Source organism: Mustela lutreola, chromosome 1 (genome assembly GCF_030435805.1).
Source record: "Mustela lutreola isolate mMusLut2 chromosome 1, mMusLut2.pri, whole genome shotgun sequence".
NCBI lineage: Eukaryota > Metazoa > Chordata > Mammalia > Carnivora > Mustelidae > Mustela > Mustela lutreola.
This window is the reverse complement of record NC_081290.1, coordinates 23,850,804-23,866,398: the sequence shown is the minus strand read 5'-3', so window position 1 is coordinate 23,866,398 and position 15,595 is coordinate 23,850,804. Positions and strand designations below refer to the sequence as shown.

General features: G+C 39.2%; 2 protein-coding genes across 8 annotated transcripts in view; both read right to left on the bottom strand.

Moving 5' to 3' along the window:
* CLOCK (clock circadian regulator) overlaps positions 1 to 6,148 on the bottom strand; it is a 130,634-nt gene extending 124,486 nt beyond the window's left edge. For 3 of the 5 annotated variants that reach the window (XM_059161028.1, XM_059161009.1, XM_059161037.1), the window contains exons 1-2: positions 5,967 to 6,147; positions 4,675 to 4,753 (exon numbers count right to left, since the gene is read on the bottom strand). The gene's annotated coding sequence lies outside the window, so the exon portion shown is untranslated. Of the gene's footprint in view, positions 1 to 4,674; positions 4,754 to 5,669; positions 5,859 to 5,966 lie in introns of those variants that run through there. The other 2 variants (XM_059161047.1, XM_059161017.1) reach the window with 2 other exon arrangements.
* A 6,742-nt stretch (positions 6,149 to 12,890) lies between these two features.
* PDCL2 (phosducin like 2) overlaps positions 12,891 to 15,595 on the bottom strand; it is a 36,665-nt gene continuing 33,960 nt past the window's right edge. For all 3 annotated transcript variants that reach the window (XM_059160986.1, XM_059160977.1, XM_059160995.1), the window contains one exon: positions 12,891 to 13,085. In XM_059160986.1, the coding sequence (XP_059016969.1) occupies positions 12,928 to 13,085 (158 nt within the window). In that variant the 3' untranslated portion in view covers positions 12,891 to 12,927. The remainder of the gene's footprint in view (positions 13,086 to 15,595) is intronic.

Here is a 15,595-nt window from a genome sequence, read left to right as displayed (position 1 = left end):
TACACTCTCCTTTTAAGGAACTGTTTTGGAGCAAGCAAAGAAACCTCTCTGTTGAACTTCATTTTAATCATATATGGACTAATTCATAAATCCCCACCCTACTTAGCAAGCTAATCTAGGTAACTGTTATCCAAATGATTTATGCTCATGAAATGCAAAGTTAGTTTAATTCAAAGTAAAACACAGTTTAGAAATAAACATTATAAAAGCCTTGGAATCACTATTATGGATCGTTATTAATTTATTATATACTTATATTTTTCAACAAAAAGCATAAAAGTTTAATCTGGAGAGTAATACAAATACAGTATCTACTTAAATTCTAATTCAAAAGTGACACCATTTAAAAATTCATCACTTAAATGTCCAACTGAAAAAGATGAATTAGTAAATTATTACAAAAACATAGATTAGAGTACTCCATAGCCATTAAAAATAATCATGTTGTGGAAAAACACATAAAAATGTTCAGGATCCGTTGTTAAGTGAATAGAATAATTTGCACTACAGTAGATGCATTATTACTCCATTTTGTAAATATCATATGTCTTTAAGTACACATATATTTATAAAATGGCTAAACAAAATGCAGAAAGAAGATATTCCAGAAGGTTAACAATGGCACCTCTTTGTAGTGGGATTTCCAGTGATAAAAATTTAATTCATGCTTTTTTGTGTCTCCCAAACTTTCTATGTTAGGGATGTGCTATTTTTATAACTAGGGAGAAGAGATTAAGAAAGAGACAAAGGAATTATTTACATTAAAGCTTTATTTTAATACAAATCACAAATTCTTAGCTAGAGATACGGCTTAACCCTTACTAGTAAAGCCCCCACTTTTTGTTTTGTTTTTAAATACAAAACCTCTTTACATGAACCAACCTGTATTCTTGTTTTCCACTATTCTGGGCAAGAATTAAAAATTAAAGTACCTGATTAAATGTGAACTCTGAAAAAACATGGGAATTTTTGTCTTATTTTTGTCTTATTTGAACTTTTGTCTTATTTGAACTTTTGTCTTATTTGACCTCATAATTGTAGAAATTAAAATATTCCTGAAAAATAAATGTAAGTCACATCCTAGCAGCATAAGTCAAAAGGAATTCATAAAAAAATTTTTTGTAAGTGATTTCTTTCTGTTGACTTCTAAGACTTAAAACAATAAGCAGAATTACATCTTTATGAAATACACACCTAAAGCAGGTAGCGAAAATAGTCCAGTCCTCACTAAAGAGGATGGGTTTAGATAATTTGAAACCTGCATAACTAAAAACATGGAGAAAAACAGTAATCTCCTATCCACCTAAATCCCAGAAGTTACACTAACAGAGCTATATAAATGACTAACAAATGGTTGTAAAGCAACATATAAATAAAAATGCCATAATAATTAGAGTTAATCAGTAAGCAATAAATTGCTCTGACACTTTATTCTTTAAGTAATTCATACAACTCCATCTAGAATTTTAGACTTGGTAAAAGGGAAAATGCAGTCTTGACTAGTACAATATCTGTAAGAAACTACACATTAAAAAAAGTATGCATCTGCAAAGAACTGGAAGGAAATAGACACAAAACAAAGTGATCTGCTGTAATATGGAACTTCAATTTTTTACAATGTTGTTGTTTGCTTTCATAGTTTAAAATATTTGCAGCAAACATATTAATTGACATAACACTATGAGTAAAAATGGATGGGGAGGTGGTATATTAAATATGTCCTCTGAGAAAAGTTAATAAGAAGCAATTTACTTTTAACACTAATACTCTCTGATATATTAGATGGTAGGTAACAGTTAACTGACAGAATTAAATTTCCTAATATTCCTAACAATCCTGAAATCTAACAGAGGCTGTATTATAATTATCAAACTAAACATCAGATGACTCTTTCCACTGGACTATTGTAAAAACAAAAAAAAAGCAACTATCAATTAGTCCTTGTTATAGTGCTTGCCTATAACAAGGCAATTTAATTCCTTACTTCCTTGCTCATTAAAAGCTAAGATTTGAGCTTTCTAAATTTGTTCTATCCTTTCTTAACGATTTAAAAGGTTGAGATATAAACCCCTCCTCCAATCGCCATGCCTGTAAAAATAAAAAGCTGGAAACATTCGCACCCTTATAAACCTTACGTATATTTTTCTTCTGGAATCAATCATTTCCTACCTTGTGTTAAAATCATTACACACGTGCTCTTTTAACTACACTAGATTTCAAACCCCCAGAGAGCAGCGTCAGTGATACCGCACTTTTCTATGTATATCACGTATTGTAGTAAAGACTAAATAGTAAAGATTTAGTCTTGATTAATCCCCTGAACTTTCTGCACACTCCATCACCTGAAAAGAATTATTAGAAAGGTAGTGTTCTCTTGCAGGAGGAAATAGGAGGTGAGTGAAGGTGTGCATACTCCTTTGTCTGCTGTCAGGTAAGCACAAACCAGACCAAAAGGCCTTTCTATTCCTTTTCCCTTCCAAGGCTAGACTCCATCTAAGTCAATCAGCATCTCCTAGCTAAGGACAGAGTGGGCCTTCAGAGGACCTGGAGAAGTTGATGTAATCTGGGGAGTTTCTAGTGGTCTGCAAGACCGGGTCAAAATCCAAAGAAAACCCTAGAATGTGGACTCTAAAGAGTCCTACAAAACCCAAGGAATCCAACTCTTTCAGCTGAATACAATCTACAACCACATAAAACTCACACCGGTATGACCTAATTGCAAACTGTAAATGCCCCCCAAGATGACTGGACCCTCACAAGTGAAAAGATGAGTATAAAGAGTACACCATATGTTAAACTTTCTGACATGCTCCAGGTTGTTTTCCTGTCCCGTGAGTAGAAACAGAGCCCATAGTAGAGGCAAACTGACAGAAAAGACAATTCATTTTCCAATATTAAAAAGTCTATGTTTGTAAACACACAGAACAAGATCTACAAGATTAAACAGTGTTAACAGCAGCTATCTCTGGAGAGGGACATGAAATAAAAGTTTAATTTTCAAAGGAGGTTTTCACTTACATACATATTGTATTGTTTTCATCTTTCATGAGCATCAGTTTACTTTGGTAATTTTTAAAAAATACTAAGTAAAATGCTGAAATGTGATTCTATTTTGTTCAAAAAGGATTAATAGACCCACATGGAATTCAGATGAAAAATAAATGCCATTTTGCAGAAGCTTGGCTACTTCAGACCTACAGTTCAAACAGAAATAATGCAATTATCCGATCCTACAAAATAAAAAGGAATACTAGTAACATAACAAAAATGCCCATAGCAACTGTCACCCACTACTCAACGTTCACTATTTTGATTATACAGTATTAGCCACCAGAGGGAGTTTCAGTACCCTCCCCTCAAAATTATATCCACTCTAACAAAGCCCTTTTTCAATTTTAACCTAATTAAAAAGGTTACGCTAGCAGAAAAAAAAAAAATCTTAATACAATTTTTATAGCAATCCATAAATCATAAAAAGTTTTTATTGCACCAACAGAACACTGCTTCTCCATTTTATTTTAATTTTTCATTAGAAGTATATTTACAATTTGACATTTCATTGAGGTGCGGGTCTGATTTCCTTAAGAGAAAAAAGTTTCCCAGTCTGAAAAACAAGATACCTGGACAATCAAATCTATTATCATTGTAATGGGGTCCATATTCTTGACTTATCACAACTTTGTGGTTAGAAAAAGTGAAATTTTATACAACTATGACTCTAAAAAAAAGAGGAAGAGGGACACAAAACTACCCTCTGAAAACAGCATACTCCAGCCATAATGCCCAAAGTAAATAATGCCATTGTGCTTTAGCAAAGCAAAATACAACGAAGCATCTTTATGAGTTACTCTGTGATGTCAGCATCTTAAAAATCAAAGTTGAAAGAGCCCAGCTTATCATAAACTTCCTTTCAATGTTAGTTCATTTTTCTAAAAAAACATTAAGAGAAATCACACTGAAAATGTCCAAAATCACAAGTAATGGAACAGAGACAGGCAGACAGACAAAACCCACACAGCAAATTATTTGGGAGAGGACGATTTTTGCTTAATCTAGTTTAGGAGTCTGTACCATAGTCACAAAAAATTTCTGAATACAAAGACATTTACAGTGTAAATCTCATTTCCCACCTCCCTTCCTCAGGCTACTACTTCTCCCTCTCTCCCACTGCTATTACTTCCCCAGTATCCTCCCAGAGTATCTTTATAGTTGAAGAGCAAACACAAGTTCACATTCTTATTCCTCCCCCACATCTTAACACATAGAGAACATTATTCACACTGTCCTACACCTTGGGGTTCCCCCCTCTTACTAACATATTTTGCAGATCTTTCCATGCCAGTGCACAAAAAGCTTCCTCATTCTTTTTCTCATAGCTGATCAAGCCTAGTTCCACCACCACTCTCATTTGTCCTCTTCTGGCTAACCTCTAATGACATTCTGTTCATTCAAATACCTAATACCTGAGTTAGTTTCCTTCCCCCAACAAGACTTTAAAACAAACCAGATTTGAGGTGTCCCAGGAGAGAACTTTCAAGAAAGCAACTCATTAGCTAAATTATGTCCGTTTCAGAACGTTTGTTTTTCAAGCAGGTGAAGGCACAAACATACCACAACTCTCAAATCACTAAAAATAAAGCGACAAATCAGAAGGCCATCTTCACGTGAAATTACCTTTTTTTTGATTTGGGGGATCAGCATAATCGTCATATCAATAATGACTGTAAAACTTTCTTCTTGTGCTTTTCTTTCACTGTAAAGGAAAAAATAAAGGCTAGTAAGCCTTCAAGTCCTAAGAGCGTGGCATCCTAAGAGCAAGAGAACGACCACCTGACTCGATCTTCAATCCCCAGGTCAGAGGCCAAGACCTTTATCTCTCAGGATCCTGCTGACTTATCAACAGGACGACTTCTACCCCAACGAAACACTCTGAAGAAGACAAGCTCTGCGGCGCTACGTGTTGGAAATTACACCCCAGGAGCCAGAGCGCCAGGACCAGATCCGCAGACTCCAGCTTCGCGGGCGGAAAGGGATCTAGAACAGCCAGCCGCGGTGCTGACAGGGCGCGGGCAGGCGCGGGTCGCCAGAAGGAAGACCCGGCGCCGCGCCGCGAGCCCTCGAACCCGCGCAGTCTCCCGCGCGTTCCCCGGGAACCGAGCCCCGGAACCACGACCACTAACGGAACCAGCCCACGGGCGGAGGCCGCCGCTCGGACCGCGGACCGCGGCGCGCGGGCCGTCAGCCGGGAGGGCGGGGGTTCCCCGGAGGAGCTGGCCGCCCCGGCGCCCCATTGGGCGCCGCTCCAAACGTGCCCGAGTTGTGACAGGAATAAAGTGGGTCACAAGGCCTAGCGGGTCCCCAGCGAAAGCCCTCTCGGCACCGCGTCTCCGGCTTTCCCGGCCTCTGGAACCGGCCCCAGCCCGGAGGCGCGCTCCGGCCACCCGCCCCACCGTGCACCCCAATCCCGCCCCTGCCCCGCAGGTAACCCCGGCAGCCCCGGAGGGCCCCTCAACCAGGGCGCGACTCCACCCCAACTCCCGGGAAAAGGCACACTAGGGCGACAGGCAAAACTTGGGCTTCAGCTCCCGCCTTCCCCTCCCTCGGCCGCCGCCCCCCGCCCCCACACACACACACCGCCCCCCGCTCCCTCCCCTTCTCCGCGCCCTTACCGTGTGGCTTGCGGCGGCTCCGGCTTTTTCCCTCCCCCACCCTGGAGTCTGGCTGCGGTGACTCGGAACCACTAACCCGGAGCGCCCAGGAGACACAGCGGCTCCCAGCACAAGCAGCACCTGGGGCTGTGAGTGGCGCACCCCCCCCCCCAAAAAAAAATTCACCGCTACTGCCGCCCGCTCCTCCCCCTCCCTTCCCTTCCCCTCCTCCACCGGCACCGGGAGCACGCATGCGCCGCCGAGGCAAGCCTACCGGCGGACTTCAGGCCCCAGGCCCACCGGTGGGGCGCTACTCACCGGGAGCGCGCACGCGTCGGCGGCCAGATTTCCTTCGCGCTCTCGCTCTCGGGGGTTTCCTTTTTAAGCCGGTAGCCGCAAGCCCAGGCTGTGATTGCGCTCCCTGCTGGCGCATGCGTCGTCAGTGACCCCCGCGGGCTCCGACGGCCGGCGCTCTGCATTTGCCCCTCCCCTCACTCTCCCTTTCCCCGGCGCAACCCCGTGCGCATGCGACTTGCCCCGTTAGGCAGCGCCGAGCCGCGGAGGGGATCCCGGGCGCCGAGGAGACTCCGGCTCCCTCGGGCCGTGCGTCTGCGCCGTCTGCGGAGGGAAATCGGGATCTCCCCGGCGCCCCCTTCCCGGCTCTCATTACTGGAAAGCTGGGGAGGCGGGGCCTGCTCGGGTGGAGGGTACGGTCGGTCCGGGGAGCGTTGGCGTTAGGTCCGGGCGGCTTTGGTTCTCACCCGCTGCGGGGAGCGAGGAGGAGGAGGGAGAGCTCCTTGCCGGATGCGGCACCCGGAGGCCCGAAAGGGGACCCTCTCTCTGTTGTAAAGCACATCACTTGGCCAGCACGCCGGGGAAGGCTTTCTGGGTGTTGGCAGACGGAGGGCTTTTTTCATTCTCCAGCGGCATCTCTCGCGTTTCCTCTCTTGGGACTGGGAGAGGTTGTTTGCGAAGGTGGAGAGACATCCCGAGACGTCTTTTCCTTCTCCTTGAAAGGAGCGCGGCTCGGGTCGCTGCTGGTTGGTGGGTGGGCCTGCGGTGGCCGGGTCTGCGCCCGGGCTGCGGCGGGAGGTTAGAGGAGGTCAGGAGGTGTTCGTTGGGAGTTTTTCACCTGGCCTTAAAGGCCTGGCGACAGTTGAGTGGAAGATGGGGAATGAAGCAGTGGGATACACCAGGACCTGATTTGCACGGCTTCCCTTGTTAGAAAAATATGTGACTTCCTACTTACGTTAGGGGAAATGACTTCCCTTGATGCATAAAACACACTTAGTCCACATGGGAAAGCACTTTTCAGTAGTTGTAAATGATTGGAAAAGAAGTTTATACAGTCCTAATTCCTAGTCTTTTTTTGTTGTAATGAATGTCCTTTGGATTTAAAATAGAAGCCATCTTGTTTCAAAAAATAACCGTTTGGGCTGTAAATTGCTCCCTTGGAGGTAACATGCACCTCAGTAAGCATTTGAAATTCTTGCTGGGGACTCCTGGATGGGCCAGGTCATGATCCCAGCGTTCTAGGATCCAATCCCACATGGGGCTCCTTGCTCAGTAGGGAGCCTGCTTCTCCTGCCTTGTGTTCCCCCAGCTTGTGTGCACTCTGACAAAATCCTTTTAAAATAATCAAAATTCTTGCTGTATGCTCAGAGGAAAAAGAACATCAAAACTGAGGAACTTACCCCTCATCCTTCACCTGAGGATTTTCCTGTCAAGTGTGGGGAAAGAGGATTTGTTAAGCTACTCCATTATATAGCAGAAGGGATTTTAGTAGTTTTGGTTCTTCATTCCCTATTCTGATCATTTCCTTTGGGAAACTATTCACTCAGCCCCATATGGCTGCAGCAGGACTCCAGGGTGAACGCATATTTGAGTTAATGCTCGGCTTTAGGCTGGTTTTACCAAGAAGGGTGCTCTATCTTTGACAATGGATTTAAATTTAGCAAAAGCGGGGCCTGAAGCCATCTTTTCACTCATGGGTTATTCTAAGAAGGAAGGTAACTTGGAAAAAAGCAGATTAAAAGATGGAGATTTGGCCTAGATACGTGTTTGATGCCCTGAATCCAATGTGGACTAAATAACCGAAATTTCAGTTAAATTAGTTCTTTCATACGTTTGTTTTATTGCTTAAACCAGTCACTTACTACTAAAAATTCCAGGGGATACTGGTAGCCCCAGAGGAGGCAAGGTTAATAATACAGATAAAGTAGGTTGTAGCCAGACCAGAGGGTTTGAATGCTTCCCCTGCGGCATGGATGTTTACATTCTATTCTGTTCTAAAAAGTGATCCCTCCTCAGTTCTACATCATCTCTAGACTTCATATTTTCAAAAATACCTTTGCCCCTTTTAATGGTTCCATTGTCCTCTTAGTCACTACTGTCAACTCATTCATCTTTGACTCCTTCCTTACTCTTTTTGTGTTTAATCATTTACCAAGACCTGTTGATAATCCTGTTTTTCTGCTCCTCTGCCACTGCATGAACATTTCCCACAGTTTGATTCACTTTATCTGTTTCTCCCATATTCTCTCCAAGAAGTAAACTATCATGTTTTTAAAAACTTTTCCAACTTCCAGATTCTACTTTTCCCTAAAACCATCATTCTGCCTCATAGTTGCACAGATCCTGAATGTCCCCACCCTAAACACAATTTTTATATATATATATATACATATATACATATATATATACAGATACGTATATATATAATTTAAATATTCTGTTAATTCCTTCTGATATACATTGCTGTTACTTACACTGAAAATATCCAACACTTTTCCAACTGATTCTCCTAGTTGATGTCTTGATAGAGACAGTATAGCTTAGTTGTTAAAGAGTGCAAAATTGGAAACTACAGTGTCTGGATTGAAATCCCACCTCTTAATATTTGCATGACTTTGAGCAAGTTATTTCTCTGCTCTTCATTTTTCTCATCTGTAAAATGAGGACTAGCAAATCTATCTCATGGGATAATTGAGATATAAAAAATAAATGAAGTTGTGTACGTGTGTGTGTGTAAGTAATAGTACCTGGCACGTAAGAGATCTCATATAAGTGTTGGCTAGTATTTTTTTTAAGTAGGCTCCACATCCAATGTGGGGCTCAAACTCGACCCTGAAGAGTCACACCCTCAACCAACTCCGCCAGCCAGGTGCTCTTAAGTGTTGGCTATTACTAATGATAATCAACTTTTGTGTAATTCTTAAGTCTCTTGCTCAAATTCTTCCCCCTAGTTCTGGGTCCTGTCTGCCGTTTCATAATATTTCTCTTATCCATCCTTTTGTAGGCATTACTAGTTTCACCACTATAGTTCAAAGTAAATTGGAAGATAGGAAATTTAAGATATGTGTAATTGGTAACATACAGAAAGCTTGTGGTCTTTTTATTAAGATTTTTATTTATTTATTTGACAATATTTCAATTTGAAATATTTCAATTTGATTCAATATTTCAAATTCCTAATCATGGTCAGGATACCCTGTTTAGCCCTTGCTATCTCTCCAATCTCATGTTCTCCCATTTTCTCCTTTTCCCATAACACTCCCCACCCAGAAATTTCCTTCAATTCCTTGCTAATCGCCCTGTTCTCTGGCATTGGTACATGCTGTGCCCTTGCCTAAACCACCTTCCTACCTATTCTCATGGCTGATTCCTCAGTCTTCATGTCTCAAAGTTCTAACTACCCTATTTTTTTTTTTAAGGTTTTATTTATTTATTCTACAGACAGAGATCACAAGTAGGCAGAGGCAGGCAGAGAGAGGGGAGAAATCAGGCTCTCTGAGAAACAGAGAGCCCGACACGGGGCTCGATCCCAGGACACTGGGACCATGACCTGAGCCGAAGGCAGAGGCTTTAACCCACTGAGCCACCCAGGTGCCCCCTAACTACCCTATTTTTAAGTAGGGGTCTCCTACCTCTCAGTTGTCCCGCCCTCCCCCACAGAGTACCCCCAGTTACTCTCTGTTGTTTTGCCCATCTTTCTTCCATAATACTAAGTTTAAGTTCCATGTATATTATATTTGACATTTGTTTTCTCATTTACTAACTAACATCCCTGCCATCATAGGGTAAACTCCAAGAAGCAAGGACTGTGTGTTTTGTCCACCACTGAATTTGCAGCATCTATTTCAGTACCTGAGGTGAATGAATGAATGGATGAATGAATACATGAAAGGTAAAACATGCTAGAAAGAAGATTTTTAGGATTATCTTTGAATCTTAGATTATGAATGCAGGCAGATTATAATCCTATGAAACATTAACCTTAATAATGTGTTTTAAAGGGTGCCTGGGTGGCTCAGTGGGTTAAGCCATTGCCTTCAGCTCAGGTCATGATCTCAGGGTCCTGGGATCGAGTCCCGCATCGGGCTCTCTGCTCAGCAGGGAGCCTGCTTCCCTCTCTCTCTGCCTGCCTCTTTGCCTACTTGTGATCTCTCTCTCTCTCTGTCAAATAAATAAATAAATAAATATCTTGGAAATTTTTTTAAAATGTGTTTTAAAGTACAAAAGGGAGATAAACTGAAATCAAATAGCAAAATATGATAACTCTTAATAACTAAGAGTGCAGAGGAACAGTTAAAGAAGGCATCAAGGAGCACCAGGGTGGCTCAGTAGTTAAGTGTTAAGCATCTGCTTTCTGCTCGAGTCATGATCTCAAAGTCTGGGATCAAGGCCTGCATAGCATCTGGCTCCTTGCTCAGCAGGAAGCCTGCTTCTCCCTCTTCCCCTGCATGTGTTCCCCTCTCTCCCTGTGTCTCTTTCTGTCAAATAAGTAAAATCTTAAAAAAAAAAAAAAATACAAGATGTCTTTAAGGGGTTTGATACTGAGTGCTGCCCAGTCACTTAAGGATCTCATTAAAACAAAAATTGCAATTCAGTCTGTCTGGGATGGGGCCTGAGATTCTGCGTTTCTAAGCAGCATCCAAGAATGCTGCAAATTCCAGGACTATACTTGGACAAACGCACACTGTAAAGTCGGGAAGGGAATTGCATGGCTGACAGCAAGGAATAGAGAAAAATCCTAGGTTGGAGTATATGAAGTATCCATTTTTTATAGGTCCCAAACTTAACTTGTTGAATATTGGCAATTAAAAAAATTTTTTTTCAGTTTGTATCCCATTAAATAAAAATCATTCAATAAAATGGAAAACAAATACTAAATCATTTCTCCGCATTCTGACATTTATACCCTACTGAAATGAGAATGTGTCAATGAAAGAGCATATGGGAGTAACACTGACCCACACCGGCCCCTGTGAGGACTTGCAGGAGCAATGTGTGTTAGTTTAGGCATGTGCACACACACGCTTCATTTGAAAAAGACTGACTGGACTCACAGCCACTTAAAACATGCTAGAATTTTATGATTTTTACAAATGTTTAAGTCTTCATGAACTGTTCTTATGAATAAAAACTTACTGCCACCTGGTGGATTTAACAGTTGGAAGGGAAATCTGTATCATTTCATTCAGGTATCTTAAATACTGTACTCCCTCTGTTAATTTTAACTTAAGAAAACAAATACGTATTTACTTTAAAAAAACTTCATTTAGTGGGACCTTTTTCATTTGGTTTTAACTGGAGGTAGGATAATGTTTGTATTTATATGCATTACATGGTATTAAAGTTACATTTTAACCTTATAATGTGGCTTTTCATTTCCATAACTTTTATCCCTATTTAGAAAGATATCCACCCATTTGTTAAAGAGAATTTTAGGAGTTGGACCAGTATAGGTTATTATTTCTCTTACATGTGTGCATAATACCATTTAAAAAAAAAAAAAAAAAAAAGACCATCTTGGTTCCTGGGTGGCTCAGTCGTTGGGTGTCTGCCTTTGGCTCGGGTCATGGTTCCAGCGTCCTGGGATCAAGTCCCACATCGGGCTCCGTGCTCGGTGGGGAACCTGCTTCCCCCTCTCCCACTCCCCCTGCTTGTGTTCCCTCTTTCACTGTCTCTGTGTCAAATAAATAAAGAAAAAAAAAAAGACTCATCTTGTGCAACCCTCAACTTTCCCTCCCTTCATCCCAATATGTACGGTTTCAAAAGCCCTTCTTAGCTGTCTCAGAAGAAAGCGATCTTCCCAATCCTTTGCAAAGTTAAATCATTTGGTTTTACCTTACCTGGTTACTGTATTCAAATCTGTATTTACCTTTCCTCCCACTTCCTCATGATCTGGCGCCTCTGTGATTCCTACTTCCTCCCACCCCCAAAAGCAGCAGTCTTTTCTTGACTCCATGTTGATCTGTGTCAATTCTCACCAATTTATTTTTGTAACTTAGTCTAGATTCTCTCACAAACATCAGTGAACATCCACAATCAGAATGATGGGCCATCAATACAAAGTAGAATAAAATGTTATTGAACTATTACATGCTGGATTTACCAGCCTTTTCTCTAAAAGTGGTGTTCATTACTAAGCCAAGATAAAACATCCTACAGGTCTTTTGCAGTGTCCTAATTTTGTATACTTTTTCATCTTGAATTCCTCTGTGATTACTATTAAAACATAGGAAAGCCTCACAATATATTTTTCTCACTTCAGATTTAGAAACTTTACGTGTCATGTACTTGTGATTCCATAGTCTATCAGTGAGAGTACTTAGTAATTTTCTAACTTCGTAACAGAATTATCAAAAACAATAATAATGTGTCCAGCTGTTTCTTATGTACTTTTCAGAATCCTTAAATTGTGTTTTTCTATTGAGTGATTAATTTTTTTTAACCGGTAAGAGATTTCGAGGTAAAAAATGGTCATAAATTTAAGTATTTTCAGTCAAGTCCCCTAAATAATAGAGTTTAAAATCTGTTGATATAGTGGCACCTAGCTTGCTTGGAGCATGTTACAATCTCAGGGTCATGGGTTCAAACCCCACATGGGGTATGGAGCTTACTTAAAAAATAATAATAAAAATAAGAAAATAAAAATAAAATCTATTGATGTAAATGAAATTTCATGGTCATCTTTCATCATGTTCATTCATAGGCCTCTTTGGGAGTAAGCGACACAGAAGACCTGTAATATCTGTGCCTTTATCCAAAATGGGTCCAAAAGATGATAAACCACAGAAAATTATTAAGGGTTTAGTACAAATTCTGGTTTTGTTGAGGGCAATAAATATTCTGAAATACCTGAAAGTTTTTAAAATGATATATAAGCTATAATTCTAATATAAAAATAAAAATAAATCCATAAATGTTCTGATCTCTGATTATAAAGGCAGTGACAACAGTATATAAATACTTTGAAGCTATTTATTAAATATTTCTATTTGGTATCATCATTATCACTGTTTGAACTATTAGTGTCATCATAAATAGAAGTGTTTCTAATTGAAGATACCATCACATCTAAAATGTCTTTTTTGGGGTTTTCTTCTAAATCAGTCTGTATTGCTCCAACTTCTGCTAGTTTCCATTCAAGTTCTGCAATAAATAACCCATCATTAAATCCAGTAAAAATCTTGGAAAATGAAAATAACTCATTTATGTGACAAAGTAACTGATACTAATAAAATCAATGTGTAAATGAAGATATATTTAGAACTGACTGACAAAGTACTACAATATCAAAACACATGTTGGATACAGCAAAGTTAAAGGGAGAAATTGTAGCTAAAATGTTTATTGTAAATTGACTGAAAATAAGTGGCTTAAAAGTTCAAATCAAGAAACTAGGAAAAAAAGGTAAGAAAATAAGAAAAATAAAATTAAATAAAATAAGAAAAGCTAAAAGAGGAATATAATGAGGAAAAGGCCTAGCAAAAGTAGAAAAACTAAATCAGTATAGGTGACCAACAAAATCAAAAGCTCATTCTCTGAAAAAACTAACAGATATACCTCAACAAAAATTATCATAAAAGGAAAGAAACCAGTTCATATAAGGAATTTACATGGGACATAACCAAAGTAAAGATTCTAATATGGCTATAAGACTATGAGAAATTTATGCCAAGACATGTGAAAACTTCAATGGGAAAATTTTAACAAAAATAAAAATTACCAAAATATATCTGTGAGAGAAACCAAAAGAATTGAGCTGATAACCAAAAACCCCAATCCCTATAAATTCATCATTACGTCAAATTTATTCTTAAGTACTATATGGATGAACAGAACATTTATGAGGCAAATTACAAACACACTTCTTAGGAAAATTACAAAATATGTTACAAAATGTAATATATACATCTATGAGGAAAATAACAAAAGACATAAAAAATAAATGATGAGATATATCTCATTCATGGATTGGAACATCCATTGTTATTGGATATCAAATCTTCAACAAATCATCTATAAATATGATTCTAATAACAGGATTTTTCTTGTAAGTTGACTAATTCCAATATTTATATGAAATTTTGAGAAAGACTTGTGCTGCTAGAGACAACTAGATTATTATAAAGCTGTAGTACTAAACACAGTGTTGTTGATTGATTTGAGGATAGACAAATAGTATAGACTTCAGAAATGAAGCATTTTTGGAACCAGGAAAAGTAACATTAGCAAACATTAAAAATCAGTGGGGAAAACACCTCACATACATTAGGACTGTTACTATACATAACACATACACACAGAGAAAACAACAAGTGTTTGTGAGGATGTAGAGAAATTGGCACTCCTGTGCATGGTAGGTGGGAGTGTGAAATGGGGCAGCCAGTATGCAAAACTGTATGCTGTTTTTCAAAAACTTAAAATAGAATTACTGTATGATCCCAACAATTCTACTTCTGAATATATACCCAAAAGACTTGGACTAGAACAGAGTAGTTGTACGTCTCTGTTCATAGCAGCATGATTGACAAAAGCCAAAAGGTAGAAATAACCCAAGTGTCCATGGACAGATGAATGGATAAACAAAATATGGTCTAAACATAAACTGGAATATTATTCAGCCTTAAAAAGGAAGGAAATGCTGACAGATGCTATAAAATGAATGAACCTTAAGGACATTATGCTAAGTGAAAATAAGCCATCACAAAAGGACAAATACTGTATGATTCACTTATATGAGGTATGAGTATAGTCAAATTCATGGAGTCAGTAGGTAGAGTGGTGGTTTCCAAGACTGGAGGAGAAGGGAATGGGGAGCTATTGTTCCGTGGGTATAGAGTTGTAGTTATGTAAAATGAAAAGAGTTCTAGAGATGAATAGTGGTGATACTTGCACAACAGTGTGAATGTACTTAGTAGCATTGAACTATATCCTTAAAAATGGTTAAATAAGTCCTGGGTATGGAATGCACAGCACAGCATGGTAACTATAGTTAATAATGTAATAATGCTGTATTATACATTTTTGTAAAAATGGTTAAGATGATAAATTTCATGTTATGTGTATTTTACAATTTAAAAAGTTGTTTAAGTATATAAACACATACCCAAACCCCAAAACATGGACCAATAATACACTATTCATCTTAGTGATTACCTGTAGGGAAATAAGAAGGGGAATGGGACTAGGAATGACAATATAAGTAACTTCAACTATCTCTGTAATGTTTATTTGAACAACAAACAAATAGCTCAAACAAAGGAATAAGTGTTCACATTTGTTATTTTGGGGCAGTAATCAATTACATGAATGTTTGCTATATTATTGTTTGTACTCAAGCATTAATTTCTTTAATTAGAAGGGTGAGGTTCAATGGCTTCCACATGATGGTATGAGAAAAAGATTTTAATAATATAGATTAAAGCAATTCCAAGAAATGACTAGATCAAGGATATGGCCTTAGAAGTAGCTTAGCACATAAAAATTATTAAAGAAGTTAAAAGTCTAAAGTACTGTGCTATGAAAAGAAAGGGACTTGATTAACTGACAAAATCAGATAGTATGTGGATAAGTGAAAGATAAATTGTACAGAGAAAATATGCTATAGATATTTAGTAGAGAAGAAGAGACAAGATTATGAGTCCATCCAAAATCAC